The 26,856-nt window shown below is 44.4% G+C and overlaps 2 protein-coding genes and 2 non-coding genes across 4 annotated transcripts in view; all 4 read right to left on the bottom strand.

Annotated features, from left to right (window-relative positions):
* Positions 1 to 14,264: 14,264 nt before the first annotated feature.
* tomm20a (translocase of outer mitochondrial membrane 20) lies at positions 14,265 to 16,757 on the bottom strand. Its single transcript, XM_029449880.1, has 6 exons — positions 16,516 to 16,757; positions 16,109 to 16,155; positions 15,949 to 16,030; positions 15,555 to 15,697; positions 15,178 to 15,248; positions 14,265 to 14,863 (listed from the first exon to the last, which is right to left on the bottom strand). Exons 1-5 carry the CDS (start codon positions 16,637 to 16,639, stop codon positions 15,204 to 15,206), a joined length of 441 nt encoding a protein of 146 aa, XP_029305740.1. The 5' UTR covers positions 16,640 to 16,757; the 3' UTR covers positions 14,265 to 14,863; positions 15,178 to 15,203.
* LOC115020580 (small nucleolar RNA SNORA14) lies at positions 14,981 to 15,112 on the bottom strand. The gene has a single exon (XR_003833630.1). It is a non-coding gene; the product is annotated as a small nucleolar RNA SNORA14 (small nucleolar RNA).
* Positions 15,375 to 15,509, bottom strand: LOC115020581 (small nucleolar RNA SNORA14). Its single transcript, XR_003833631.1, has one exon. It is a non-coding gene; the product is annotated as a small nucleolar RNA SNORA14 (small nucleolar RNA).
* A 3,552-nt stretch (positions 16,758 to 20,309) lies between the features above and the next one.
* Positions 20,310 to 26,856, bottom strand: part of arid4b (AT-rich interaction domain 4B) — an 8,209-nt gene continuing 1,662 nt past the window's right edge. Inside the window, exons 2-8 of the mRNA XM_029450201.1 lie at positions 25,781 to 25,865; positions 25,485 to 25,692; positions 24,124 to 25,347; positions 23,871 to 23,981; positions 23,490 to 23,732; positions 22,694 to 22,840; positions 20,310 to 22,582 (exon numbers count right to left, since the gene is read on the bottom strand). Coding sequence (XP_029306061.1) covers positions 22,431 to 22,582; positions 22,694 to 22,840; positions 23,490 to 23,732; positions 23,871 to 23,981; positions 24,124 to 25,347; positions 25,485 to 25,692; positions 25,781 to 25,865 — 2,170 coding nt within the window. The 3' untranslated portion in view covers positions 20,310 to 22,430. The remainder of the gene's footprint in view (positions 22,583 to 22,693; positions 22,841 to 23,489; positions 23,733 to 23,870; positions 23,982 to 24,123; positions 25,348 to 25,484; positions 25,693 to 25,780; positions 25,866 to 26,856) is intronic.

The raw sequence follows: 26,856 nt of genomic DNA, 5'->3' as shown, positions 1-26,856 counted from the left end.
AGGGAATTAGAAAAAGAAAAAAAAGGTTTCTGTTTGTGCCATGTGACTCATGGAGGAATTCAGCCTGTGATTCAGTTCTGTAGTTGTCAGCACGCAGTGTGCAATGATAATGGTGATGAGGTATGTTGGTAACAGCAGGGCAGGAGAACACAAAATGAGCCACAACCTGTAATCATATGATCCTTTTGAACCTGCAGTGGTTTCATATCATGTTTACATAACATTTTCATATCTTTGTATGCAGTATAACTGTAATAGTGTGAATGAGATCATGTAGTAACTTCAAATATCCGGCTCCTGTTGTGAATTTATAAAACCAGGCCCCTGTATTTATTTACACCTTTTCAGAAAAGGATTGCACCTCTAATTGTACACCTCTATTTCAACTGTAAAATGTGAGACCAAGGATTTAAATTATTTCTCATTATTTATTTTTGTGTTTGTATTACGTAAGTGAAACATACAGTGACCAGAATGATTTCACTTCCCTGTTATTCAGCCTTTTGGGTAAACACTACGCCTGAACTACGCAAGTTCCCTTTTAACATCTGCTTATAAATGTATGTATTTCAAGCTAATGTCAAAAAGATATACATATTTAAGAGCTGTCAGTTTATAATCGAGCAGCCAGGAGTAGTATATACTGATAATAATAGATTGTGTTAGATAATGTTATCTCGTCTGATAGCTAACCATTGCCAAGCACCTCTGCGTGCACAGCATTGTGTTGTTGCATGCTTCTCAGAGGGCTGTGACAGGGCAAAGGCACAGAGTGGAAATAATGAGTGACATATCAGCTACCCAAAGGGCTTTTATAAAAAACACCCCCTCCTCCCTCCCTCCCTCCCTCCCTCCCTCCCCCTGTTACCCTACTGTAACCATGCCTGGCTTTGAAGGTCAGATGAGAAACAAGAGAGAGTGCCACCGCCACCTCCGACTGACTGGTTCAAACAGGCCCTGGGAGGAAGGGGGGGTTGGTGGTGTGTGGGGCGTGGCCCACTGAGCATGCCCAGTGAGAAGGAATGCCATGTGATGGCAACACAGTGGGCTCTCCCATCTGCTGATGCAGTGTGCACTTCTCGCCCGGGGCCCTTTTCCATCCAGTCTAGTGAGCAGCCAGATCAATTTACTGTGGAATGAACACAAAGTCAGTGGCTGACACACGCACACATACACACATATCCACACATTCTTTATGTACGGCAACAGCAGCGACGTGGAGCCCTGCACTGCAGTAGGTGGCCGCTCAGACAAGCACGCATAGGAATTTACTCATGCATGCAAAAAAATAGTAAGGTTGAGTCAAAGGGCTGATATATTATTCAGGGAAACTCCCTCTCTGCTCCAGCTGAAGTTTACAATGTTTTAATGCACACATCGCTCAAAAACAAGAGCGTCGATATTCTGGCTGCTCTCCTCCGTCCAAATTCCTGTAACATACTGCTGAGTCATCTGATTCGCTCAGGCAGAGGTGCCTTCATTTATCACCAGGGTGGACGGTAATGGCTGTTGATGGCGTTTTCAGGATGAATGGCGCCGACTGACATTTTCATTGTTGAGCTGTGTGCTGTTTCATCACCCCTGTTTTCGCTAAAATGCCTGAACAAGAAGCATCATTTGTGGGGAATGCTATCATCTGTCTCTCACACATACACACGCACACGCACACACACACAAATGCAAAGTGAGACCACATGTGTGTCGTTTCCCCTCCTATGAATAATTGAGGAGGCCTGCCTTGTGTAGTTGAGCAGGCGCTGACTAGGCACCCAGGGTGGCACTCTTAACTACTGTGACAAAATGGTGTAGCGTGAAAAGTGACATTTAGGGCATATTGACAGTAAGGCGTATTGTCAGGCTACTTAATCGCCTGTGTACGACAAAGCAGGCGGACACAGAGTAAAACGTACAATATGCGATCTGGAGTGTTCGAGTGAGAGCTCAAGAAATGTTCATTTCCTCAGCTGAATACAAATCCAGGTGTGACTCGGTTCCATCTGCTCGCTCTTATGTTATATGAATAATTGAAACATATTGTAGGGGGGATCTAATGTGTTCTTTTATTTGCAGAGTCACGCCTGTGCTTTCTGATATGCTAATGAGTCTCCCCTTGAGTAATTGTGCTTTAGAAAATCAGCCCGGTCCTAATGGCGCATTGTCTGAAAGGATGATCAAAAAGCAACCGAGACGAGGATGAGATGTTCTCCGATGATCCACAGATGACACCGATAATGAGGCACTTGAAGGAGTTTTTCGGGCGCGACGGACACTGCGGTCGCCACAAACCCGCCCAGGAAAGCAATCAAATTTCATCTCCAGATTCGTCTCTAACACTCAATCGGATGAGAGTTTGTTATTTTTGTGAGTGAAATATCCTTCGCAGCTATGTCCTTCATGTCCCTCCCCTCTTTGACCCTAAACCATTACAGCCCACTCTAGACCGAGCACTGCTGCCTCTCTGCCACCCTGCCCCTCCCCGTGCCTCTTGCTTGAGGGTTTCTAAATCAGGAACATCTGACATACTCGCCACCTACTCATGTGTCTCTCTGCAACTTCCTGTGACCTCGATCCACACTCTTACATTGGAATATTGTTCAATCTTTCTATAGAACTTTAAAGCAGCCCCATGTTCAAGCACAACCCGTGACCACATGTACATGCAAATAATGCCAACGAGAGACAGACAGCTGCAGTTCAGAGCTCAGCAACAGCTGTGTTCTATTGTGCAACCCAGGAGCTGAGTGACATTTGAAGGCGGCGATGGCTGCCTCTAAACGCTTGTATTCTTTCCCTTGCATTCCCTCTTATTTGCTCCCTCTTTGTCCTCCACCGCCAAACACTTCTCATTCCTGTGATGTTTTTGGTGTCGCTGAGGTCTGCCCAGACAACGCAGTGTCTCCGATTCTCACTCAGTTACCAGGGAAGCGCAGAATACGCTCCTTATTTGCTTCCCGCAGGAGGCAGACACTCAATCCAACCTCTTCACTGTCAAAAAGGAGTTGGAGATATACTTGGCAAACTGTTTTCTACGTCTCCCCCCCCCCCCCACCACCTTTTCTTTACTCTCAGTGTGTGTATGTATGTATCTTTCAAGCCCTTCATTTCCCAGAAAAGGAGCCAAGGATTTATGAGTGCATGAGCCGCCCCGAGCGACATCTCCAGAGAAGGATGAGTGTTTCCTGCAAACAGTTGGGTGGGGAGGAGAGGGAGGCGCTGCTGTGTGTGTGTGGGGGTGGACAGCTCCCACAGAAACACTATCCAGTAACACTTGAAGATCGTCATCAAGGGGAGGTGTGTGTGTGCATGGAGGGGGCGTCTTTCTGAGAAAAAGCCCATGAGGCCTGCAGACCTGTGATTGACAGTTACCTCTGCCAATTTCTGGCCCTCAGGGACGGACTCTCGACGACAGCTGCTGCTTCAAACTCACCCTGAACTGTTGCTACCTTCAGGTTCACAAAAGAAAACTCCTAAAACTAAGTTGTCAGCATAAGCATAGCATCCAAATCTTTATCTCTGTCTTTATTTCTAGGAACACTTCCCAGAAATCTGACACGAGAGGGCCACACGATTCTGCTGAACTGACAAGTATTTGCAAAGTAACCGAGCCCTTCATCATCGCTATCTCTTTATCCTGCGCTGTCGGGTGCGGATGTGAGGAGTATTGGTGACCTCATGGTGAGTTGTGTATGAGCGTGGGGAGAGGCTTGAAAACCGAGCCATGTGAGACAAATGAAAGTGCTGATGCGCCGAAAAAAGGCATGCAGATACAAAAAAGCACCCGGCAGAAGTCACATGTCAGAGAGGACAGACAGCGTCCAGACTCTGTGTGGACAGTGCATGGTAAAGGGCCAGATATGGAGGGGAGGGGGGTTAGGTTTAGAGGGGGGTGGGGGATCTATTCCAGTAGAGAGAGAAAGGTCACAGTGTAAGCTGATAAAGGCAGGAGGCAGAGCTCCAGGCTTCTTTCAGGCCAGCTAGTCAGCTGACGCCTGCAGCTGTGTTTGGAACATCAATATGAGCCTTGTTCAACCCCCCCCCCCCCCCCCCCCCCCCCTCCTTCCATCTAAAACTCTCTTTCTCCCTCCCTCTCCTGCTCACTCGGCATCCCCTCTCACCGCTCTCCCCTCCTCCTCTCCTCTCCCTTCACGCTGTTTCCTTTTTTCCCCCAACTCTGATTTATGAAAGTAGGGCATGTGCCCATAACTGCTGCATCAAGGCACATGGCTGAGCCTCCAGAGGCACTAAGGCTCTGTTTACATCAGCCCAGACAACTGCACCGCATTGCACAATCGCCACAGGCAAGCTCTGTTATATAAAGATGGGGCCACGTTGGCTCTATTGTTTTTGTTTTTCTGGTTCGCCCTGTCTCCACCTGTAATTCCTGAACTGCGCACAAATCCTGACGGACACGCTGTCCTCTGATCTTTGATGTCACTTAACACAACCGTTAGCCGAGGAATGAATACATCAGCCTGAGTGTCAAATTTCACATTTCCCAGGCCAAACAGTTCACCAAGCATACTTGGATCTCCAATAGCTGTGTTGTTGTGTGGAGTTTGTTGTTTTCAGCTATTTTTCTGCAGGATTTCAGGGGCTTTGTGTCGTTTGTAGGTTTATTATCTATTGAGAAGTACTGGAGCATGACAATATTCTAACAAAAGAAAGCGACAAACGCTGTGATTTCAGCGAGCGAGTGTGATTCTAAGAGCGTGCGTGTGTGTTTGTTTGGGGGTGACAATTAGTCCCAAATGAAGCACCATGGCATTTCATGATCAGTTTCCATGGCAACAAATCAGACTGCTCAGCCAGCGGAAGATAGGAAAATGTGTTCTTAATGAGCACGGACAAAAGCATTTGAGCAGGAAGCCCGAGACAACACTGATAGGACAGTAAAAATGCATAATCATGTTGTGAGTATGAGGCCGATGGAAGGCTTGGGGGAGATGATCATGAGAGGTCAGAGGTGTAGCTGCATCGTAAAGAACACATCCTCCTTTGTTTTTAATCATCTCACACACAGGTGGCTTTTGTGGGTGTAACCTGGAAGAATCCTAGCATGACCAGCTAATATTAACTCATATAAGGTATTACAGGCCACATTTCCACTGTACAGCCATGAGACTGAGCTCAGTGTAACCTTCCCTGTCCGTATGCTAAACCAGAGCTGACTCAATAACGGGGCCATTCGGTGCAGCTCCGTGCCCGAGCTCCCTGAACCACAAGGACACACGATCATTTACAGCCGAGGGCTTCGGAGCTGGACTGTTTCTGATATATTTCTGCCTGCTTGTGAGTCATTACAGGCTCCCTGCCCTCTGTGTAGTCCTGTTAGATGCAGGGTCAGTGCAGCACACACACTCATTACTCCAATTTTTTTTGTTCTTTAAAGGAATTATCAGAGCTGCTGCTGTTTAGTATGCAACACATCACTTATTTTGTTTGTGTTCGTTTTCCAGAGATTAAAGCTGCTTTGTTATGCACCCAAAGTATTAATATTCTGTGGCAGGAAGGCGCAGAGAGAGAGAGAGAGAGAGAGAGAGAGAGAGAGAGAGAGAGAGAGAGAGAGAGAGAGGGAGAGAGAGAGAGCTCTAACCTAAATAAACGAGATATTTTCCCCCTCATGCTTGCAGTCTTTGTTGCTCGCTCTCTTTGTAGAAGCCCTCGTATTCTTCCTCCCTCTCTGCCTCCCTCCCTCCCCCTCCCCAACGCCCACACTCCTGTCCTCCACTCTCATAACTCAGCTGTTACTTGGCAACATGGTCCCAGCTGGACCCAGCATCAGCCACGTTGCCACGGCAACGGTGCGCACACATCCAGACACGGTAAACATGTCGGGCTTCTTTTTGGGAGCCAGCACTACATGCACAACAAAAAAAACCCACATGTGTATTCAGCTCTGACTCGCTGCTGTAACATCCATCAGAGGAGCAACGGGCCATATTAATCAATGTGGGAGAGATTGGCAATATATTCTCATGCACCTGCAGCATCTTTACACTCTAGTCTAGTCTAGAAAATATAGAAATATAGATTTGGAGTTATGATGTGATGCATTGCTGATTGTGCACAGTGATTCATCGTTGGAGAATATCCATCTGGCTGCATTAATCCACCTCTTCATATTTTCAGTTTTCACCTCCTTTATTTGTCACGTCTTGCGTCACCATTCACAGCCAAGATCCGCTCACAGCCTTGAGCGTATGGATCTGGGGAAACAAACCTCTTCTCCACGCTCCGGGTAACACTGCATCTGTCGCCATGGCAACCAGATCCATCATCTGCAGGGGGATCAATTGATTCATTATTAAGTGAGGCGCAGCCCTCCTTCTCTGCTTCCAGTTCACGTCTACTTACTCTGCCTTCAAGCATCCATTATTGCCCACTCGCTGGGCTGAAGAATAGAGAGCTGTCAAGTCTCTCTCGTAGAAATATAATACAGATTCTACCATTTCTCTGGAAAAGCAGTATGTTTGTCGACCAGCGTGAAAGGCGTGAGGCGGGTAAAGAAAGCACTTTGTACAAGATGTTCTCGTCAATCTGTCACACATCTTAACACGATCAAAACGTGGTCGGATCACACTTGTTAAACAGGATAAATGCAGATATTTAGCCTAAAGAGGCCATTCCCACATGTGGTAGGCATTGTAAAAGAGGTGGAGGAATGAGGGCGTGAGGGTCTTTGTTGTACAGACAAGATGAATTAGCATCAGCTGAAGCTTTAAAAAAAAAAAAAAGGGAGGGATAAATGTAACGCGACACACTTAGCCTGTTCAAAACACTGCTTTCTGGAGCAGGGCATTTATAGCTGCGGGGGAAGACACGCTTTGACAATATCTCCTCTTATTCCAGTCTGTCCTCCATCATGTGGCTGCACACCTAAGTAGAGCCTGGAGGCACTGGGATGGGTGGGGAGCTCCAGTTTCCAGGAAGGAAAGCTGAAAGAAGGGGGGGAAAGGAAGGAAGACAAATGTATACTATTGGAAAATGTGTGCTAAAAGGATGATGTCAGCTGCGGCACTTTGACATTTTAATGTCATCTCTGAGGGAATTACATCATTAGCCCTCTTTCCTGGCCTGGCGCAATGCTGGGAAACCTCCTAATGGATGTCAACAAGCCGTCCCTCTAAAAGAATGGAGTAGGGGGGTGGATGGTGGTGGTGTTGGGGGGAGGGGTGGGTGCTTTCACTGAGCAATATGAGAGATAGACACCTCACGCTGAGCCTAAAAGCCTACAATGTATTTTCCCCCACGAGATTAACTCAATCTGCGTTGCCGTCCTTATCGGACAAAGTGCAATCTGCGAGCTCCACTCTCCACCAGCCCTTGCCGCTGACCCCAGATGACCCGGCGTGTAACAACCTCGCAGTTGAGTTGTTTGTTAATTATTGCATGCATTTATAATTACAGAGGCACATTGAGTTGGCAGCATGCAGCCGCCGCAACGATTGTGCTTCTTTCAATTTGAAAAGCTGTCAGTGGCCGCCCAGAGATCAGATGCTGTATCCAATAATTGATTCATTAATCATCTACAAGCCCATTAAAATTCAAATCAAGTCCAGGGATTCTGGCTTTCTGGGTGAAGCTAAATGGTAAAGAACTTATCCGTGTGATTGACTCCCCCTACCCTGTGAAATAATTTATGGAGAGAAACACCTCAAACTAGATAAGGATATAAAAAAGCCTTTTATATGCTAATGAAAGTAGTACTGCGGTTTGAAAACAAACATAACAAGTCGCTCATATTTTAGGAAATAATATCAAATCATCACAGTGGCTGCAAATAGACTCCAAACAAACAAGGAGGGAGATCAAGGCTTTAGTGTAAAATAGGTCAGATGGGGGATATTGACGTAGCTCAGTTGATACTCAAAGCAGACTGGGGATATGTTACTGTGCGCTCACACGGCACTATGCTAACATAAATCAACAGTGTGTGCTGAAATATAAGAGATGAAATGGGGAAGAAAATTGTGAGAACAGTCCAATCAATTCCATGTAGGATGATCAGACGGAGATAACGTGGATCATCTCAGCCTTGAAGAGGATTTGCCGGTGAGTGAAAAGCCGAAGGATAGGAAAGAGCGGTTGGCTCGACAGCTTAGGTTCACCGAACAATCGCAAGGCTGACCAGTATTTCAAATGGATTGGGGGGGGGGGGGGGGGGGGAGCAGAGGGAAATCGTATATCCAATAGGACACAAAAAGAACTAGCGTGAGAATCAGATGTTGCGTACGTCGTGGCTCTATTTCCACGCTGCCTCTTTGAGGACTTTCATTTGAGAGTCAAAACCCGACTCGTCGTTATTATATCACGGATTATGAGCCTGTAATCTCGGTCCCCCGGTTCATTGAGAAAAGCAGATTTGATGTGACAAATCCAGGGCCCCAGATGACAAATAAGTCAGGAAGTTGCTGTGATACTACTATTCACTTTATGGTGCGGCTAGACTGGAAATGGGGGGAAATATCCGTTTCACTCGATTTTCTGCATTCTGCTCTGTTCAGACGTGAATTAACATCAAAGCATGACCCAGAAAGACCCACAACTGGCCAGACTCATGATCAGATTTATTTATTTTCTTCCTCTATGACAGCTTTCACTTCCACGCAGAACATTTCCTTTAATGTAAGAAGAGAGGCGCCACTTTTCCCGCATCCTACAAAAGCAACCAGTGCTTCCTGTCCCTCAAGTTGAGAAGTTACTGTACTGTCATCTCTAATCATGCACACACATCCATATGCACTGAAGATGGTTACATAAACAACAGAAACATGTAAAATAGTTCTGCATGCACAGGCTGTCATAAAAATAGTGTGCATGAATGAATAACATTAAACGAGTTGGGCAGATAAGCTACCCCCTTATGTGCTCGCCTCAGATTCAGATTTAGCTTTGCGTAGGGAATTGATGAGACACAGAGCTCAAAGCCAAAGTCTTCAAAGACCACGGTTACACAAGATGCAAGGCGTCAAACCCACTTTGTAGTTCTCGGGCGAACGAGTGGGTTGTAGCTGCACAGGGTGATACGGCAGCAGAGTTCTGCGAGTCCAAGAAAAGATGATAAAATGCAAAAGTTACACCGAGGTTACATCGCATGTAAAGGAGAGCAGAAGCAATCTTTTGTTGTTTCTTTTTTAGATGATTGTAGTTGTGGGAGTTGGGGTTGCTCTGTCATGTTTCAAGGTTAAGCTCCCCTTTATGGTTGCCATAAAACATAGCAGGTGTGGGAGAAAGAAAAGAGCAGGAGCACCAAGGGAGAACGAGAAGAGAACGACACGGAGAGAAATACAGAGCTGATGGTTTAATAGTGCAAGTTTCATCACACTCAAAGCGAGGCGTGCTGAGGGAGGGGAGCCTCGAAAGGAAAAGTTTGTCATGTTGTGAAATACAGTTATTCACTTTCTTGCTGAGAGTTAGATGAGAAGATTGATACCTCTCTTATGTCGGTAGCCCAGGCTAGCATCACTTAGCTTAGCTTAGCATAAAGACTAGAAACGGTAAAACAGGCTTCATTCAAAGGTAACAAAATCCATCCAGCAGCACAGGGGTTAGAGAGATTTGGGACCAGGAAATAGACTTCGACACAACACCAGTCAAGAAATAGGCCAGCACACAACCCCCATCAAAAAATGGTGAATTGGAAATGATACACTTCGGTTATTAAGATATAACATGTTCATTTGTGAGCTCAAGTGTGTTTTCAGACAGAACACAAAGCAAATGTATATAGGCTAGGCAGCGTGACCGCAAGGCAAAGGAAAGATATAAATAGACACAAATTTGCCTGGGGCAGCAGATATTGACACATTTCCGCAAGTCGAATTTATTTTGACTTGAGTGAAACATTTGCTTGTAAGAATCTGCCTGAATAAACAAAGAGACAAGAGGAAACATGAGGGAGACTGGAGGGAAATGACAGCAAGAACTGGAGTTTTAGTTCAGAGGCTGAGGTTTTAACGTCAGTACAGTTGTACAACGGCTTTTTGGGGCAAATAAACACAAATATTCCTGCAGTCAAATCTGCGTGAATGATGCAAGATGAAAATGTGCTCTGCTCGGTGGATTTTGATAGCTTTGGACCGAGCCACGCTAGCTGTTTTCAGTTGTTATGCTAATCTAAGATAACTGACTGCTGTTGCTTACTAAATAAAAGCATTCTTCTCATCTAATTCTTGGCAATAAGTTCAACAAGCTTATAACCCAAATTGTTGAACTATTCATTTAAAAGGACATTTCAGCCTAGATTAACATGTGCAAACTAGTTTGAGATAAATCTCTAAAACGATTGTTCCGTCCTGCTACGTGAGGTTTCCAGTTTCCAAGCTTTGCCTCTCCTGAGAAACCATTTGAATCCCCAGCAGCCCCAGGCCTGTTGTGAAATAGCATTTCCCATTACCACATTATTATGTTGCATTCTTAATGGCAGTCTGCAGCAGCAAACTATTGCTCTTGGTAACACTGAGAGCACTAAGCGGAAGTAGAGGATTGCTACATTCTTGCAGAGGCCCCACATTCCCCAGAGCACCACAGCAGGGTTGTTGTAGCTCGTACAGTTTCTCCTCTGCTCCCCTACACCCCCATCCATGCCCCCTCCAGCATCCAGCTTCCTGTGCAGCAGCATGGCTGCTCAACCCTTTCCCTTCCCTGCACTGAGCTAGGTCAAGCTCCAGCTCCCCGCCGCTCCAAATACATTATTTACACTCTCCTCCCCTTCCTTCAGCTCAGCTCCAAAGAATCAGGGCAGAGGGAAATAACACCACTGTATAACCCCCCCACCCCCTCCCTCTCCCCCGTGCACTGACACACACACAAGCTCAATCCTCCCTCCACCAGCACCGCCCCACCTGCTCGCTCTTTTCTCACTCTGCGGGATGAAAATACAGTGCAGGACTGGGCTGCGACAATGGGAAACTCTGTGAGGCCCCAGCCCTCCCATTAATCCCCTCTGACATGCCTCCCGAGGGCAGGGATTTGCTACAAGTCAATGCAGGAGACCTACAGTATGCAAAACAAGCCTGTCTGACTCTCTCATGATTTTCAAAGCCACTGCACTCACTGCACTGCCTGTGAGACAGGAAGGCAGATCAGAGAGAGAGAGAGAGAGGTGGGGAGGAGAAGAAAAAAAACTGTGCACACAGTCTGCTTAGTTAACCCTTTCTTCACCCTCCTGCTCAGCGTACGTGTCACTTCCCTCTTCTCGTTTCACTCCTAGCCTAGATTGCACAGATAATACTGATGACAGGATGAGAACTGATGCTGAGCGATATATTTTTTATTTTCTTCTCCCATTCCCATGCGGCACTGTTGCTGTTATGTTTAGTCTCTGCTTCATGATAAATTCAGCTCCATTCGGCTTGTTACCAGACCAAAATATTTGTTTGAAACCCCAACGTAAACAGGATTTCACAGACAGGTCACGTGATGCACTCTCGGGCAGAGTAGTGCTATTGAATTTCCGCCTTATCAGGGATCTAGTGATGAGGAGATAGGTGGAGGAAGGGTGGGGGGGCAGGATGGTATTAGAGAGTGTTGGGTGGAGGGGGGTCGGCTGTCCACACCCTGCAGCTCACACTCACTGGGAATGTAAACAACAGAGATGAATAGACAGACTGGGTTTACACATGGAGGAGGGAGGAAACCTGCATAGAGGAAGGGCCGCAGAGAGCAGCAGAGAAATGGAAAAACAGTTGACAGTAAGACATTGCCCTACAGAGGAAGAGAAATCCGCCAGGATTTGTAGCCTGCTTTAGATTCACGTGATTGGCTCCCCCCCTCTTTTTTTCCACCCATCCTCAGACCCTTTGAGATGGAAAAATGGGTCATCTGTGTGGAAGTTAACACTCCGAGCACGTAGTGCTGCTTTATTTTAAGGACGTGCCTTAAAAAAAAATGTTCTCCTTCATTCCTTCACTGGTGAATGACAGAGGAGAAGGCTCTGGGTAATTAATATACCGTGTTGCTGCCGTGCACACAAGTGGCAGTGCAGAAGGGAGCAGCCGTGCTCTTTATTGTAGCCGCCTGGCACCGCCTGGACATGTCTCATATTTCTGACCTCTCCTTGACAACGTACAGTAGGCTGCAGACTCTGTCACCACAGCTGTGACATCAGCAACACAGGGCATCAGGCTGGTGGGAAAACATGTTCCAAAACACAGACGCAGGAGCACATTCAGGCCTCTTCGGACGCCTCCACCTAACAGTCAGTGATCAGTAGCACATACCTCCCTGGGAGGTTACTGCTCTAACTCTCTCCAATGGTGCAGCATTGTGTGCTGCTTTACAGAGCTACGTGAAGCTGCCATAGCAACGGCGTACAACAGAGTTATTTCTGGCTGCCTTAAAACTCCCAAACACAGCTGCTCGTACGGAACCAGACATCTCCACCCTGCCAGATACCCAGTCTGTGCATGTATGGCACTCAGAGCCGTAATCAAGCTTTGACATTCAAACTCACAAACTGGAATAACACAGCAAAGGTAATTACTGCTGAGGATAATTTGTTGACAGGATTTCCAGTAATGAGTTGTGGAGCTCAAGTGATAATAATATTCCCAATACGACGTTTGACATACGATCGGCATCCGTGCAAACAAATTACACGGCAGTCAGACTGCTTTGCTCGGCCTTATCCTGGGATTTTAACATTGACTTCAATAACAGGTTAGTTCCTGCGCCTGTAATGAAGGAACAGTCTGTCATCGAGAGCACATTAGGAAAAAAAGGATTACAAACTGTTAAAAAATCTCCCCTCCTGAGCACATGGTCTCTGTGCTGCAGGCGCAGCCATTGTTATTGCTGTCAACTGGAGCTGTTGTGCTCTCTCCATTCAGTTGTCCTTCACCATTCTGCACACACTGCCTGGAGCAACAGTTCCCCCTACTGCACAAGAAGAGGGAGTTTCTTTTATTTATTTCCCTTTTTTCTTCCCCTGCATGCCTGCTTCAGGAGATATGAAGAGCTGACTCATAATCCATGCATACACACAAATAGAGCAGTGATGCAATTAAAAGAATAACATTAAATAAACATAATTACAAGTGCCTCGTTGATTGCATTCTTTTTCTAAGGATTGATGACACAGAGCAGGGGCTTGTTTTTGTTAAAAACAAAAGATTTGCTGTGTCATCCTGAAATGTGTCAACTGTGTCATGGCCTGTTTTGATGGCATGCTTTCAGAGCAGTATCCTTCAGTGACCCCTCAGCTCTCTCCAGGCTGCAGAGTACTGGCATGCAGCAGCTGAGTGTTTATTTGCAGGAGGAGCAGGCCAGTGGTGGATGTGTGCGGGGGTCTGAACCTGTTCCCACCCGACAGCGCCAGCAGCAGACCACAGCTCAAGCTTGACCTCCAACAGTCTGTTATTTTTCGCCTTTGCACTCCCCAAAGGACAGATTAACAATGAGTCACTTCTTCTACACACTCACACAAGTGCCAGACGACTCTTGACAAGCTTCTCCTTTTTCACCAAAATGGCAAAATAGCAGGACCGCTGAAGAAAAGACTTGCAGAGCGAGCACATGAGTTAATGGAAAATGGAACACCGTCTACCATTTAGTCTTCACTCGACATTTCTGGGCCACCGTTCAATTTTCATTCCTAATGTAGAAAAACTATTTTCCCCTGCTCTTGTTTCCTGGCAACCTCCAGGCCCCGGTTGCTCTGGCCAAAGCCCCTTAGAAAAATAGCTGCAGACGGGGATAAAAATAATTACAGCTCCATTTGTCTTCCAAGAGACACTTTCAACCAGACCTACTCCCTTCCCCTACAAGCTGCTCCACTTTCGCTCTCCTGCACACAATAACGTCATTCACAATAAAGACACTGTGGCTCAATGTACTCACAGGCTCAGGTTTCACCATGCAGGTTGGAAACATATACTGTACTCTCAAGAGGGAAATGTAACCTTGCTCAGGCAGTGTCTCTGTATCTTACCTAGTGTCAATCATTCATTAACACACTGGAGGTCAAAATTCAAGGTTTTTTTGTACCTATGCATATTTAACATTCATAGAGGTATTAAGTCCCATGAGATTACATTACCAGCTTTCATATTCCTTAAAATATTTCTAGTACAAGCCTTTGTCTGTGGTGTTATTTTTAAATCCCAAGTTATAATTGTCCTCGATTTCTGCACATAACACTATTCTGCCATATGACTCCAGCTTTCCGAATAGATAAAACTGCCCACGTCACATTTCAGAACTGTAAATTCTCCTGTGCATTGCTACTGCCATCTAGTGGCGAACAGAAACTCAGAAATTCAAAGTGCGTTTTCATGGTTTATTGTAGGATTTTACACACAAAAATATGTCCAGATATATATAAAGACTGGAATATAAAAATAACATTTAACTGACATAATTTGACAAAACAAATGTGAAAACTTAAGTGCACAGAGAAGTGTTCAAGTATAGTGGAGGCACTCTTACACACTTCACATGTATATCAACTGCGCAGCAGTATGTAACGAATCGTTTACACCCCCCCGTTTTTTTATTTAGTACATAACATACCAGCAAAGCCCCCAAAATATAGCACATCATTACTTTTGAGGGAAATTAATGGAATGAATATTGCTAGAAAAACATGAGCCGGTGGTACATAATTAGAAAGATGGAATGCGTTTAACATTTCCCAGAAACGTAACCGTGATGAGGTTCTTTACCCTCGGAGTGCCATGATAGAGGGGGGTCAATCACCTGATGTCCAAAGGTCGAGCCCTGTCATAATTAGGCGCACGACTGCAGTCCCACGTACCAAACCGTGCACAAATATCAGTGCCTGAGACTTCATCCCATTTCCATCTCATCTGCAATCGCAGTCATTCGACTTCATCTTCGTTAAAGGCAGAGAGCTGATGATACGCTGAGAAACAGAAAATAACATACTTCAGTATAGCGGCAATTATAGAACTGCTAAACTTGTTTAAAACTGTCCACGTTATACAGAAAATGACAAACCAGTTAATTGTAACGTTAACATTTCTGTCTTAGAGGTGAAATAGCCAAGAGCTACTGACACATGGCTCTCAGCTTTGGAAAATTCTAAGGTTGATCTTGCACCCTTTCTTGTCCCAGAGACCACAAAATGCAACTGGGGGGTTTAGTAAGGCTGCGCCACCGATACAACAAATAAACTACACACTGAAGTTGTAATGGGGAGATGTAAGAAATCCTCACCTAGCAGATTTCCATTTCGCACACAATCATTCGACGTCATCTTCAGTTAAAGGCTGAGAGTTGATGATTCGCTGAAAAAACAAAAATCTTAGAGGTTATGCCAAAAAGTGTATTGCACCAATTACAAAATAGCAAACTTGTGTACAGATTTCTCACATTACACAGGAAATTAACAACCAATCCTTTGTATGGTTAGCACTTGTCTTAGAGGTGAAATAGCCAAGAGCTACTGTCACATGGCTCTCAGCTTTGGAAAATTCTAAGGTTGATCTTGCACCCTTTCTTGTCCCAGAGACCACAAAAAGCAACCAGGGGGTTTATTAAGGATGCGTGGCAAAAAAAAATATTCTTAAATGGGAGATGTAAGAAATCCTCACCTGGCTGATGGAGGGCAGTTTGGTGAGCAGCATTTGGAAGACTGGAGGCGGCAGCGTCTGCTGGAGCACCTGAAGCAGCTGCTGAGGTTGGCCACATACTGCAATTGCATTAGTCAGGTGGTCCACACCTTTCTCAAAATCACCTGGAATTAGGATTAGAAAATTGAGGAATGAGAAAGGGGGGCCCGCAAATTATGAGAGGAGGAATATGTTACTCCTAAAGATTGCTAAAGTATCGACTTGCCTAATGAAAACATTATACATTACATAATTTAGTAGAAGTGGCAGGTTGTTTCTCTGAATGATGTATTAGAGAACAGTGCCCTCTACTTGTATCGTGCACATGTGGTTACATATTAGATGTATGAACAAACTGAACAGACACGTGGCTTACCTTGCGACAGGAGCTCCTCTCCCTGCTGGATTTCCTCCAGAAAGAATTTCTGAACAGCTTCTGCATCCTTCAGGTCAGGAAGCTTCAAAGTTAAACAAAAGTGTCAGAAATGCATTTAGGCCCCAGTGAGAAACACAAATCTGAAAATAATTTGTCCTACCCTTGCCAGTCCAGACTTGTCACTAGAATGATTTTGTTTGCTTCTACCTGCGAGACAAAAGTGGCTTTAGACTGTGCTGGTATGTTAACTTTGCTGTTGTAAAGATACAAATCGGGAAACACGTGGTTACAAGTTTAGCTTTTAGCTACCGCGTGTTTCTTGCACGAGTATTCAACCCGGCTACGTAACGGTAGCTAGGGACAATCACGTTTAAGTAGCATTAAATGTTACTCTACACTGTATACTGTCAGTTATTCTAAAATGAAAACACAGCGTTGTCTCTAATAAGACTTTTTTTGATGCAGTGTCCTTGCGGATTGTTTGCCACATCGAAGCTAGCATGCTATGCTACAAGTCGCCTGTTCACTAAACCAACTTCCTCCGCTCCCTGCAGCTCAAACACTTACGTTCACGTAGCTTTTCCTTAAAGCGAGGGTCACTCCGTCGCTTTCTGTCAAAATAAATACAGTATGCGATGAAAAAGGCTCCACACACCCCGACTACTACCGCGCTCGTCCGACCGCTCGTCATATCTGATACTATTCACATGTACGGCACGCAGCACACTAGCTGTCCGGCAGCTAGCACGCTGCTAAGGAAGTGCGCCGTGCGGAAGTGCGTCAATCATGACGCAGAAACGATTCAATTTTGCTTCAGGGAAAAACATTTAAATATTAAAGTATTGAATGTGCTGTTAAAGTTACATACTTCATTCGAAAATAAAAGTATCAAAGACAAAAATACTTCGAAAGCTTTAATGCTTAAGCCGCATTTTAATGTTCACTTTAACTACTCATCGTTATAAAGTTAAATTGTTATAGATAGTGTGCAAACACGTGACAAAACTGTGTGACGTTTGCGTGCGAAGCCATGTTGGATGATATACAAATCAACAATGGCGTCTAAAGCGAACAACAACAGCAATACAACTCCGACTTCTTCAATGTATTGTGACTCTCTGGAGTCCTCTGCAAAGGCAAGATTCAGAGGAAAAAGTCCAAATGTGCGGCCGTGACCCGTACACGCTAAAGCCGTCGGATTATATTGAGGATTTAGATTCATTACCGCCGATTGAATATCCGGATATTGTGAACTACCTTGTGCTACAAACGTCGTGGGCAACCAACGCACAAGTGAAGGCATACAAGAGCTTAGATGCTTATAATTTCTTTGTTTCTGGCTGGGTTGGTAGTCTTCTTACCAAACCACTGAAAGATGACAGGGTGCTCGTGCCGTGTAAATCACTTTCAAAGAGCTCGAGATACACCGCTCAAGCCGTGGTTTGTGAGTGAGAAGAGCGGCGATGTTATCCTCGCACACTGTGATTGTATGGCTGGATTAAGCGAAGCATGTTCTCACATTGGTGCTTTGCTTTTCGCAAGTGAAGTAGTCTCAAGAATAAGCCAAACAAAAACATGCACAGAAGAAAAGAACAAATGGCTGCCATCACATGTAAAGAAAGTGCCTTATTTACCAGTCAGCGATATGGAGAAGTAAGGTCTTACAGTGTTCGGGTATATCAAGCACAAATGTTTAACGTAAACATTGAAAACATAGCTTTAGCATGAGCTCTTACCAGATATAAAGTGGACGCCACACACACACACACACGGGTGAATTGTGCTTTTTCTTCTGTTACATCCTTACGAGTTATGTTGCTAAACCACAGTTTACGGCGTTCAGTAGGCAGCTATTCATCCCTCTTTTGTAGATCGTTGTTTTTGATGATTTTAGGAAATCTAAAGAACCGTTTCTCTGGGTCACGAGTAGCGTTATTACCACAATTATACACTGCGCACACGATTGGCATTTTCTTTCAATCTTAGACGTTTAAATACAAAGAAAATTACGAAGCGTTGCAGCAACTCCCACGCGAACGGGCGCCGTCTTGGTTGTGTATACAACCAACATGGCTGATTTACGGGTTGGGACATAAGCGTGACGTCACATGCACACGATCTATACTGTTGGGGAGTTATTATTTAACATTGCAATATGTGCATTATATTGTATAAGCTTGTCATGTTTTTATATATATAAAACATGACAAGTTTATACAATATAATGCACATATTGCAATGTTAAATAATATATTTTTTTATTTTTTATATATATTTATATATATTTTGTTATATATATATTTTTTTATATATATATATTTTATTTATACATATATATAATTTTTTTTATATATAAATATATATATATATATAAAATCAAATCAAACCTCAGGGAGAGCAACTGAGGAGGGATCCCTCTCCCAGGACGGATAGACGTGCAATAGATGTCGTGTGTACAGGATAAACAACATAGTACAAAAAGGCTTCCGATGTCCAGCAGGACCAGGGCAGCAGGCGCAGCCACGATTCCTGATCCTGACGTAAACTTTATCAGTGGCAACCTGCCACATGAGAGACACAGAAACTCCGGGGATGATACCCCGGATGATGAGTTAGTAACATACATTTACATAAATGCATACAGATAGAGAGGGAGAAGAAGAGAGGGAGAGGAAGAGAGAAGGGAGGTGTCCCCCGGCAGTCTAAGCCTATAGCAGCATAACTAGGGGCTGATCCAAGGCAAACCTGAGACAGCCCTAACTATAAGCTTTATCAAAAAGGAAAGTCTCTTAAATGTGGAGAAGGTGTCTGCCTCCCGAACACAAACTGGAAGCTGGTTCCACTGGAGAGGAGCTTGATAGCTGAAGGCTCTGGCTCCCATTGTACTCTTAGAGACTCTAGGAACCACAAGTAACCCTGCAGTCTGGGAGCGCAATGCTCTAGTTGGTTTATAAGGTACTATGAGATCTTTAAGATATGCTGGAGCCTGACCATTAATTGCTTTGTAAGTCAGGAGAAGGATTTTGAATTCTATTCTGTATTTTACCAGGAGCCAGTGCAGAGCAGCTAATACAGGAGTAATATGATCCCGTTTCCTAGTTCTTGTCAATACACGTGCCGCTGCATTTTGGATCAACTGAAGAGTCTTAAGTGACTTTTTGGGACAACCTGATAACACTGAGTTGCAGTAATCCAGCCTTGAAGTAACAAATGCATGGACTAGTTTTTCTGCATCATTTTGAGACAGGATGTGTCTTATTTTTGCAATGTTACGTAGATGAAAGAAGGCAGTCCTTGAGATTTGTTTTATGTGGGAGTTAAAAGACAGATCCTGATCAAAGATAACGATAAAGATAACGATAAAGATTCCTTACGGTGGTGCTGGAGGCCAAATTAATGCCATCCAGAGCTTCTATGTCATTAGAAAATGCGTTTCGGAGGCGTTTAGGGCCAAGTATAATAACTTCAATTTTGTCTGTGTTTAGCATCAAAAAGTTGCTAGACATCCAAGTTGTTATGTCCTTAAGGCATGCTTGCAAGTTTAGCCAATTGATTGGTTTCGTCTGGTTTAATTGATAGATATAATTGGGTCTCATCCGCATAACAATGAAAGTTTATAGAGTGGTTCCTTATAATATTGCCCAAAGGAAGCATATATAAGGTGAATAGAATCGGTCAAAGTACAGAACCCTGCGGGACTCCAAGACTGACTTTGGCTGTCATGGAGGATTTATCGTTAATAAGTACAAATTGAGATCGCTCAGATAAATAGGACTTGAACCAGCTTAGTGCGGTTCCTTTTATGCCAACACAATGTTCCAGTCTCTGTAGTAGAATGTCCTGATCAACAGTGTCGAAAGCAGCACTGAGGTCTAACAAGACAAGAACAGAGACAAGTCCTTTGTCTGATGCCAATAGAAGGTCATTGGTAACTTTCACCAGTGCCGTCTCTGTGCTATGATGAACTCTAAATTGAAAAACCTCAAGGGAAGGTTAGAGATCGGTCTATAGTTGGCTAAAACCTCTGGATCAAGACTAGGCTTTTTAAGAAGTGGTTTTATTACAGCTACTTTAAAGAATTGTGATATATATATATATATATATATATATATATATATATATATATATAGATAGATAGAGATATATTTTTTAATGTCACTCTACTGGAACTACATTTGGCAAATAAATGTTATGGAGAAGCAATTTAAAAACAAATCCTGGGGTAAAAAATGTCCTCTAAAATTGGGTGAGATAAAGTATGAAGTTTAATAAACTAGTAAATAGAAGTACTCCAAAATTGTACTTAGTACCGTACTTGCGTAAAAGTAACTTCCACCACTGATGGCACGAGACACACTGAATACTTCACAAACTATGGCATTTATTTCAAACAGAGGCTTCTGCTTTGCTTACATTTTTACAATAAATTACACAATGACCATCATCAGATGAGCCTAATAAATACTATTGAGCATTTTTCCAATAAGCTCCATTACTTTCTCTTAATCTATGATCCAGACCATTTTCCATATACAGGTTCATACAGCTGTAGCTTCAGGCCATGTACAGGTTGGAAAATAATTCAGCCGCATCCAAAACCACCATTCTTCTCTTACAAGCACAAGCTATAGAAAAAAACAAAACAATAAAAACTAAAGCAAAACATGACATTAAAAAAGGGAAGAAAGGAAAGAAACAAGTATTGAAACTGATGAAAAGGAGGCAGAACAAAAATTAAATGAACTCAAATAAATCTCTTCCTAAAAGAGAACAAGAATGAGGACAAAGGGAGAACAAACATGCTGTAACCCTCAGTATTTACACTCAAACTGCAGTTAAAACCGTAAAACTGTCTGTACAGAAAGGTACATGTTATTAACAGTGCAAGATATTAAATAGCTTGACTCAAAACACTTCTCAATATACAAATGTATAACAAAAGCATACAATTACATACAAGTGCCAAACAAAATGTAACTTCAGGTTATCATACAGTAGGGATCTATACAAAGGAAACACTGGAGATGTCTTCAGAAATGTATACACATACGTCACTTTATGATATAAATGCACATTTACAATATCATTACCTTTTAATCTGGTCATAGTACAGGAGACAGAACCAAACATTTTTGGTAGGGATGAGTATGAGAGGAAGCTGGCGTGTCATTTTTGATCATGAGTAAAATTAGAAAAGAAAAGGAAAGAGTATGCGTTGCTTTATTTAACAAAGCAAAAAGTATACTTAATTAAATAACTTCATGTTTGTTTGAAACACTGCAAAATGCATTCACGTGTTCTGAAGTACTGAGTACATGCTGTAAATACCTCCTATGGCTGCCTTCACTTTAACTTGATCCAGTTACAAATCTTCAGTGAAGTTGATGGGACCGAGGGGATTAAATGGGTGGAAACATAATCAAATAAAGCAGATGGGCTTTCAAAAAGGCTGATGAACTGGAGTAATGTGACCACCTCCATCATTGCACAGTTTATACTGCCAAACTTAAGAGTTACACTCAAGCTGGATGAGTATTCAGTAGTAGATTATGGGTGATCCAGTATAGGAGTTCTGCTTTTACAATTATACTTTTTAAAAATTACCATAACGCTGATAAAAACCATCATTTTCTGTCAGACTCAGCCCTTCACTGCCTGCTCACTCATACAGCAATCTTCAGTCTTTTTGTAAAGGGACACATTATTCCAGCCGACCCTCTGATTTGAAAAGAGGATCAGGAGAAAAAGAAGTGTGGTCTTTTCTCAAAGTGTCCCATGGAAAAAGAACAAAAAGGCACTACAATATTCATCCACTGAGGCTGTCAGTGGACCTATGATGGTCTGAAACCCTATCCATCAACACCTACACGACTGCAAACATGTACAGGATCACATGCCTGTACGAGAAGAGCATCGTCAACCACTTGAGGTTGAACCACATGAAGGCCTTTTTGTAATGAGTGAGGACAGAGAAACATGGCGAAGTTACATTACGTACGCTCTGAATGCCAATGTGGCAGTGTCCCTCTGAATTTCTCACAATAACATGGCGAGCACAGGCTGTACCGTGTTGAGCTATGAGGACAGAGCACGGAGGGGTCGTTGCTGGAAATCATCCCTTACCAATACAACTTTATCAAATGGAAACGATTATTGCCTGCAAAAACAATTCTTATAAATGTTCAATTAAGGAGAGCGCAAAAGACAATTTTGTTTTTGTTTTTTTTGGACAAATTTGATCCCCCCTACACAATCTTCATAAAAGTGCACTTAAGTGCCATTAGCTTGCCAAGGAAACAGTTGTCGATAGAAAATAGTGCTTGTTTCTCGTTGTTTTGTTGTTGTCTCTGGTCTGGTTTTTGTGCCCCAGTAGTTACAGTATGTAGGGTGATTTGTCCTTCCTGTTGGAAGGGAATGGGGGCGGGGACCCCTGGGGTGCTGGTTAAGTGCTTAGTGCGGTGGCTTTTCGCTGACTTGTCCTGTCACCTGCACTCCACTGATACCCCAGAGTTCTGAGAAGAGGAGGATGATGATGACACCGGCGGGTCAGCCAGTGTCAGCATGACTGCCGCAGTCAATGAGCTGGAGGACGGGGAGGAAGAGGAGGAGGATGTAGAGGAAGCCGCCACCGTGCCTGCAGAACAAGAAAGGGGATTTGGTTATGGTCGGATTAGAGGCATGCACCCAGATCGTTACACCGAATCCTGGTAATCAGCGATGTTGAGACCACAAAGAGCCGACTCACTTTCTCGTTCCTTCTTCTTCATGCGTTTTCGTCGTCTGTCGATAGAGGCCACCTCAGACTTGAGAGAGAGGTAGTGGTTCCTGATGTCCTGCAGCTTCTCTTGAAGAAACGAAATCCTCTCCAGACTGCTCATCTTTTCAAGGTCAGCTAAGTGGAACAGAAAAAACATTTAAACTAATAAATATAACCTTGAAACTTCCCCAGAAAACTTTCTGAATTTAGATGGGAATGAAACTGGAAAGTTTGGTGTATGTAAGTGCTGCTGAAGTGAAGAATCACGCCCTTTAAAGATATGTATTCCATACAGGTGAATAGGGTAAACATTTAAAGTAATAGATATCAGTGTTTATTATTACTCACATTGAGATAATAATGTTTTGTATTGAGAGTTTTCTGAAATGTTATGATTAAATATGCAAATGAGGCATTATCTAATGCTAACTTTTGGTGAATTTAGGAAAAGTCTACAGGCACAAATGGACACATTTAGTGAAATAGAAACCTAAATATCTATTTTGGATGTTATCTTTCCACTGTTAATATTTTCACTAAACCATCATGTTAGGGAGGCAAAATTGAGCCGTGCATTAAAAAATAATGCTTTTGCCTGTAGTGTCTCGCCTTAATAGGGCTTAGACATAAACATATATAAAACTTAACTTTAATAAATATAATGAAAACTAGTTGTAGGATCAGTTCACCTAAATCACAAAAAGAATAAAAAATAAAAATAAACTAAAACTACATTGATGTTAACAATTCAATACCCTCAGGCATAATAACGTGTGACACTTACACATCTGGAAGCTCCACTTGTACACCCGTGGCGATCTTCCATGGTGGTCTCTGTGCTGGGTGTGGTCGGCGTCAGCCTGCTTGTGGTACTTATGGCTCGAAGGTGGAGATCGTCCGTGACACTTGGGCGAAGCGGCAGGCTTCACGTCTGGCGCGTTGTTCTTAGAGACAGTGGGTTTGGCAGTGCTCTCAACAACAGACTGGTCTTCACTATCACTGCTGTTGGCTGGAGGAGGGAAGACAGCTGAGGTGGGAAAAAAGAGCAAAATCTCATTATCTGAGCCGCCTGAAATCTTTCATTTAATGTCAGGAAATGAGAAAAAGTACTGATGGTGTTTAAAATGGGAAGGCTAGCAGTGTGTCCATCTACAGCTGTGCTCACCTGTTTTCCTATTCTTCTTGGGAGGCACACCTAGGCTCTTGCGGTTTGGCTTGTGTTTCTTTGAGGCTCCGCTCGTCTGCGATTCTTTCTGTCGCTTTTGACTCACAGACGCTACAAAGAAAATGTAAGAAGACTGTGAGGGAACAGGCAAACCGTGAAATGAGTTGTCGGTTTGTATTTTTTTGTAAGTATTTCATCTTAAAGAAAAAATATTAATTATGTAATTGAAAGAAAAATAGTAGATTGGCTGTACCTTTGGACTTCTGCTCACTCTCCTGTTGGCTGCTGCTGCTCAGCTCGAGGCTGCTGCTGCTGCTGCAGGAGAGGCTGACGTCAAACACCTTCGAGGGGGAACCTGCCCCCTCGTCCTGAGGGAGGTCTGGCAGCTCCCCACCCAGACTCTCCACCTCCACCGTGCTGCTGTCTGTCTCACTGCGGCCGCCGGCCACTTCCTCTTGTGTGGGTCCTGAGGGAAGAGCGTCAGAAACCGGCTCTGAAGGCAAGGCGGGGGGAATGGACGGTGGTGGGGAGGAAGGCTGCGCCGGACCAGAGTCTTCCACAGCACTGCCTCCTCCTGAGGGCGACTCGGGCGTTGTTGGCGGTGTGTTGAGCACGGAGTTGCTGCCGCTGCTCGGAAACTCCTGTAGTTTGTCGTTCTCCATATGCTCCTCTGAGGCTTCGTCCTCGGGTCCGGCGTCCTGCTCGACGCTCGGCTCCTCCAGGCACGGCGGTGCAGGTGGAGGAGGAGAATTGGCGGCCTCTGTGTCCGAGTCTGAGAACAACTCTTTGAGCGTCTTCTTCGGCCACTGGGCCTGGATGCTGGACCATACATCCTTTTGGCCTTTAGAGCGAACAGCTGGCCGTTCCTCTGCATTCCCAGACATTTTGGCCCTCTTTTCAGGAATCTCCCAGAAGCCAGCTTGCCTGCCACTTTTGGTCTTCTCCTTCATCCCGTTGTACTTCTTGGAAGGGGAACCTTTGGCTTTTGGCCGGCTTCTCTCGCTCTCCTCAGCCTGGGACTCGGCCGGCGCTGCACCCTCGTCGTCTGAACTGCTGCTGGATGAGGCTCCCCTCTCCTCCCCGGGCCCGGCCACTCTGTCTTCCAGCTTCCTGGGAGAGCCTCCAGGCAACCAATCGGCACTCCTGGTGCTCCGAGTCTTAGCTTTGGATTGACCTTTCGGGGACCTCTCCGCCACGCCGTCCGACTTCCTCTTCCTGTTGCTCGCCTCTCCTTCTAATTCCGGCTGAATTCTGCGCTTCCCTACATCTGCACTCTCTGCACCAACTAAATCCTGGTGCTTCCCTGAGACTTGGGAAGGTTTGGATGCTTCAGGAGGGCCCTCCCAGCACTCTGACGTTTGTGGGGCCTCCGGTGGTGGGGCCTTTCTGGGGCTGCCTCTGCAACCTGGGCGATCGTCCTCATTACGCTCTCCCTCCTCATCCTCACACTCACTTTCGTCCGTGGACATCTCAGAGGCTGAGGCGAAACGAGAAATAACTTGTGTTAGTTTCAGCAGGATGTCAACAGGCATACAAAATAAACCACTTCAGAGAGACACAGTCCTAAGCTGCTATAAGTGTGCATGAAGACTACAGGCTAATGAGTGTTGCTACCTTGCAGGCCATTGAGGATAGAAGTAATTTCTATAGACTTGACTGGAGACTGCTGAGTCCCTTTGTCCTCACCCTCGTCCATCTTGGAAAAGACATCCTGACTCAGGCCACATTTGGAGCGCGGGAGGCGGTTAGCGTTGGGCGAAGGGCCGAGGACGTCTCTGTCATTGAGCCTCTCCAACCTGTCTCGCTCCCTCTCCGCTTTGTTCTGTCAGGATTTCAACACAGTCAGCGATTCATTTCACGGCATCAAACCAGGTTTAAGTTGTAAAGTTACCACTCTTCCAGACTCGTACCTTTATCTTTTTGCGGTGCTTTATTTTTTGTACGTTCTTATTGGCGGGGCGCACAATCTTCTCTGCTTTGATCCATTCATCATATCTAAAAAAAAAAAAAAATCAAGTACAAAGACAAGAGACAAGTTTCATCATTGGGATCTTTGAGAGGAGCGAAAGAAATATCCTCTCACACCACCACCACCACCCACCACACAGACGCCTCTACTGTCTGACCCCAACATGTTGCTGTGACACAATAAGCCTCAACAGCAAAAAGGAAGAAATCCCATGGTGTTATGTGGAAAAAAGACAAACCTTTAACGATGAAGAAAGAAACAATATTTACACCGACCACCACACAAATCATATTCAACAAAGTTCCGACAGTACCAAGGGGTGCTACGTGGGTCGTATGAGGAAAATGAAAAAAAAAAAAGTTTCACGACATCGCACACGACAGACACAATGCAGAGAACATCCCGCTGTCTTTTATAGAGTGCTAGAGGACCACACAACGACATTGAAGACAATGAAATGCTATTTGCACTAGTTAACCTCTGTGTCATGGTACCCTAACACTCTACTTAACACTGCATTAACCCTGACCCGCTGGGGAGGGGGGGAGAGGGTTGAGAGGTAGAGGTGAGTGTAGAAGCACTTTGGTTGGCCTTTCAGAGATCCAAAGGGAAGCTCACATTCAAATATCCCCTTGTAGGATTTTAAAATAGTTTACCCAAAAACCCTGGTATCCAGAGGGATTCAAATTCAGCCTGTCTGCAGATTTAGTTCAGAGACAGACAGCTGGGGGACAGACAGACAGGGGATTCAATCAAAACTGAGTGAGGGAAGCTGAGGAATGATCCACATCAACCCAATACTCAATTCTGTTTCTGCCACTAGATGGCCCAGTGTTTTCCATAATCAGAGTACTGACAATGGATCAGATGAAGCAGAATTGTGAGGAAGGGATGTATCTGTTACTGCTGCGGGGATACCCATGTAGCGGTTGATCCCTTGAGCTGAATTGAAGGTTAAGAGATGTTTTTTTATTTAATTTAAATTTTTTAGGGTGAATATAGACGTTAGGTGATTTC

This window comes from Cottoperca gobio, chromosome 15, assembly GCF_900634415.1.
Source record: "Cottoperca gobio chromosome 15, fCotGob3.1, whole genome shotgun sequence".
In the NCBI taxonomy this organism is placed as follows: Eukaryota; Metazoa; Chordata; class Actinopteri; order Perciformes; family Bovichtidae; genus Cottoperca; species Cottoperca gobio.
This window is presented reverse-complemented; position numbering and strand designations above follow the sequence as displayed.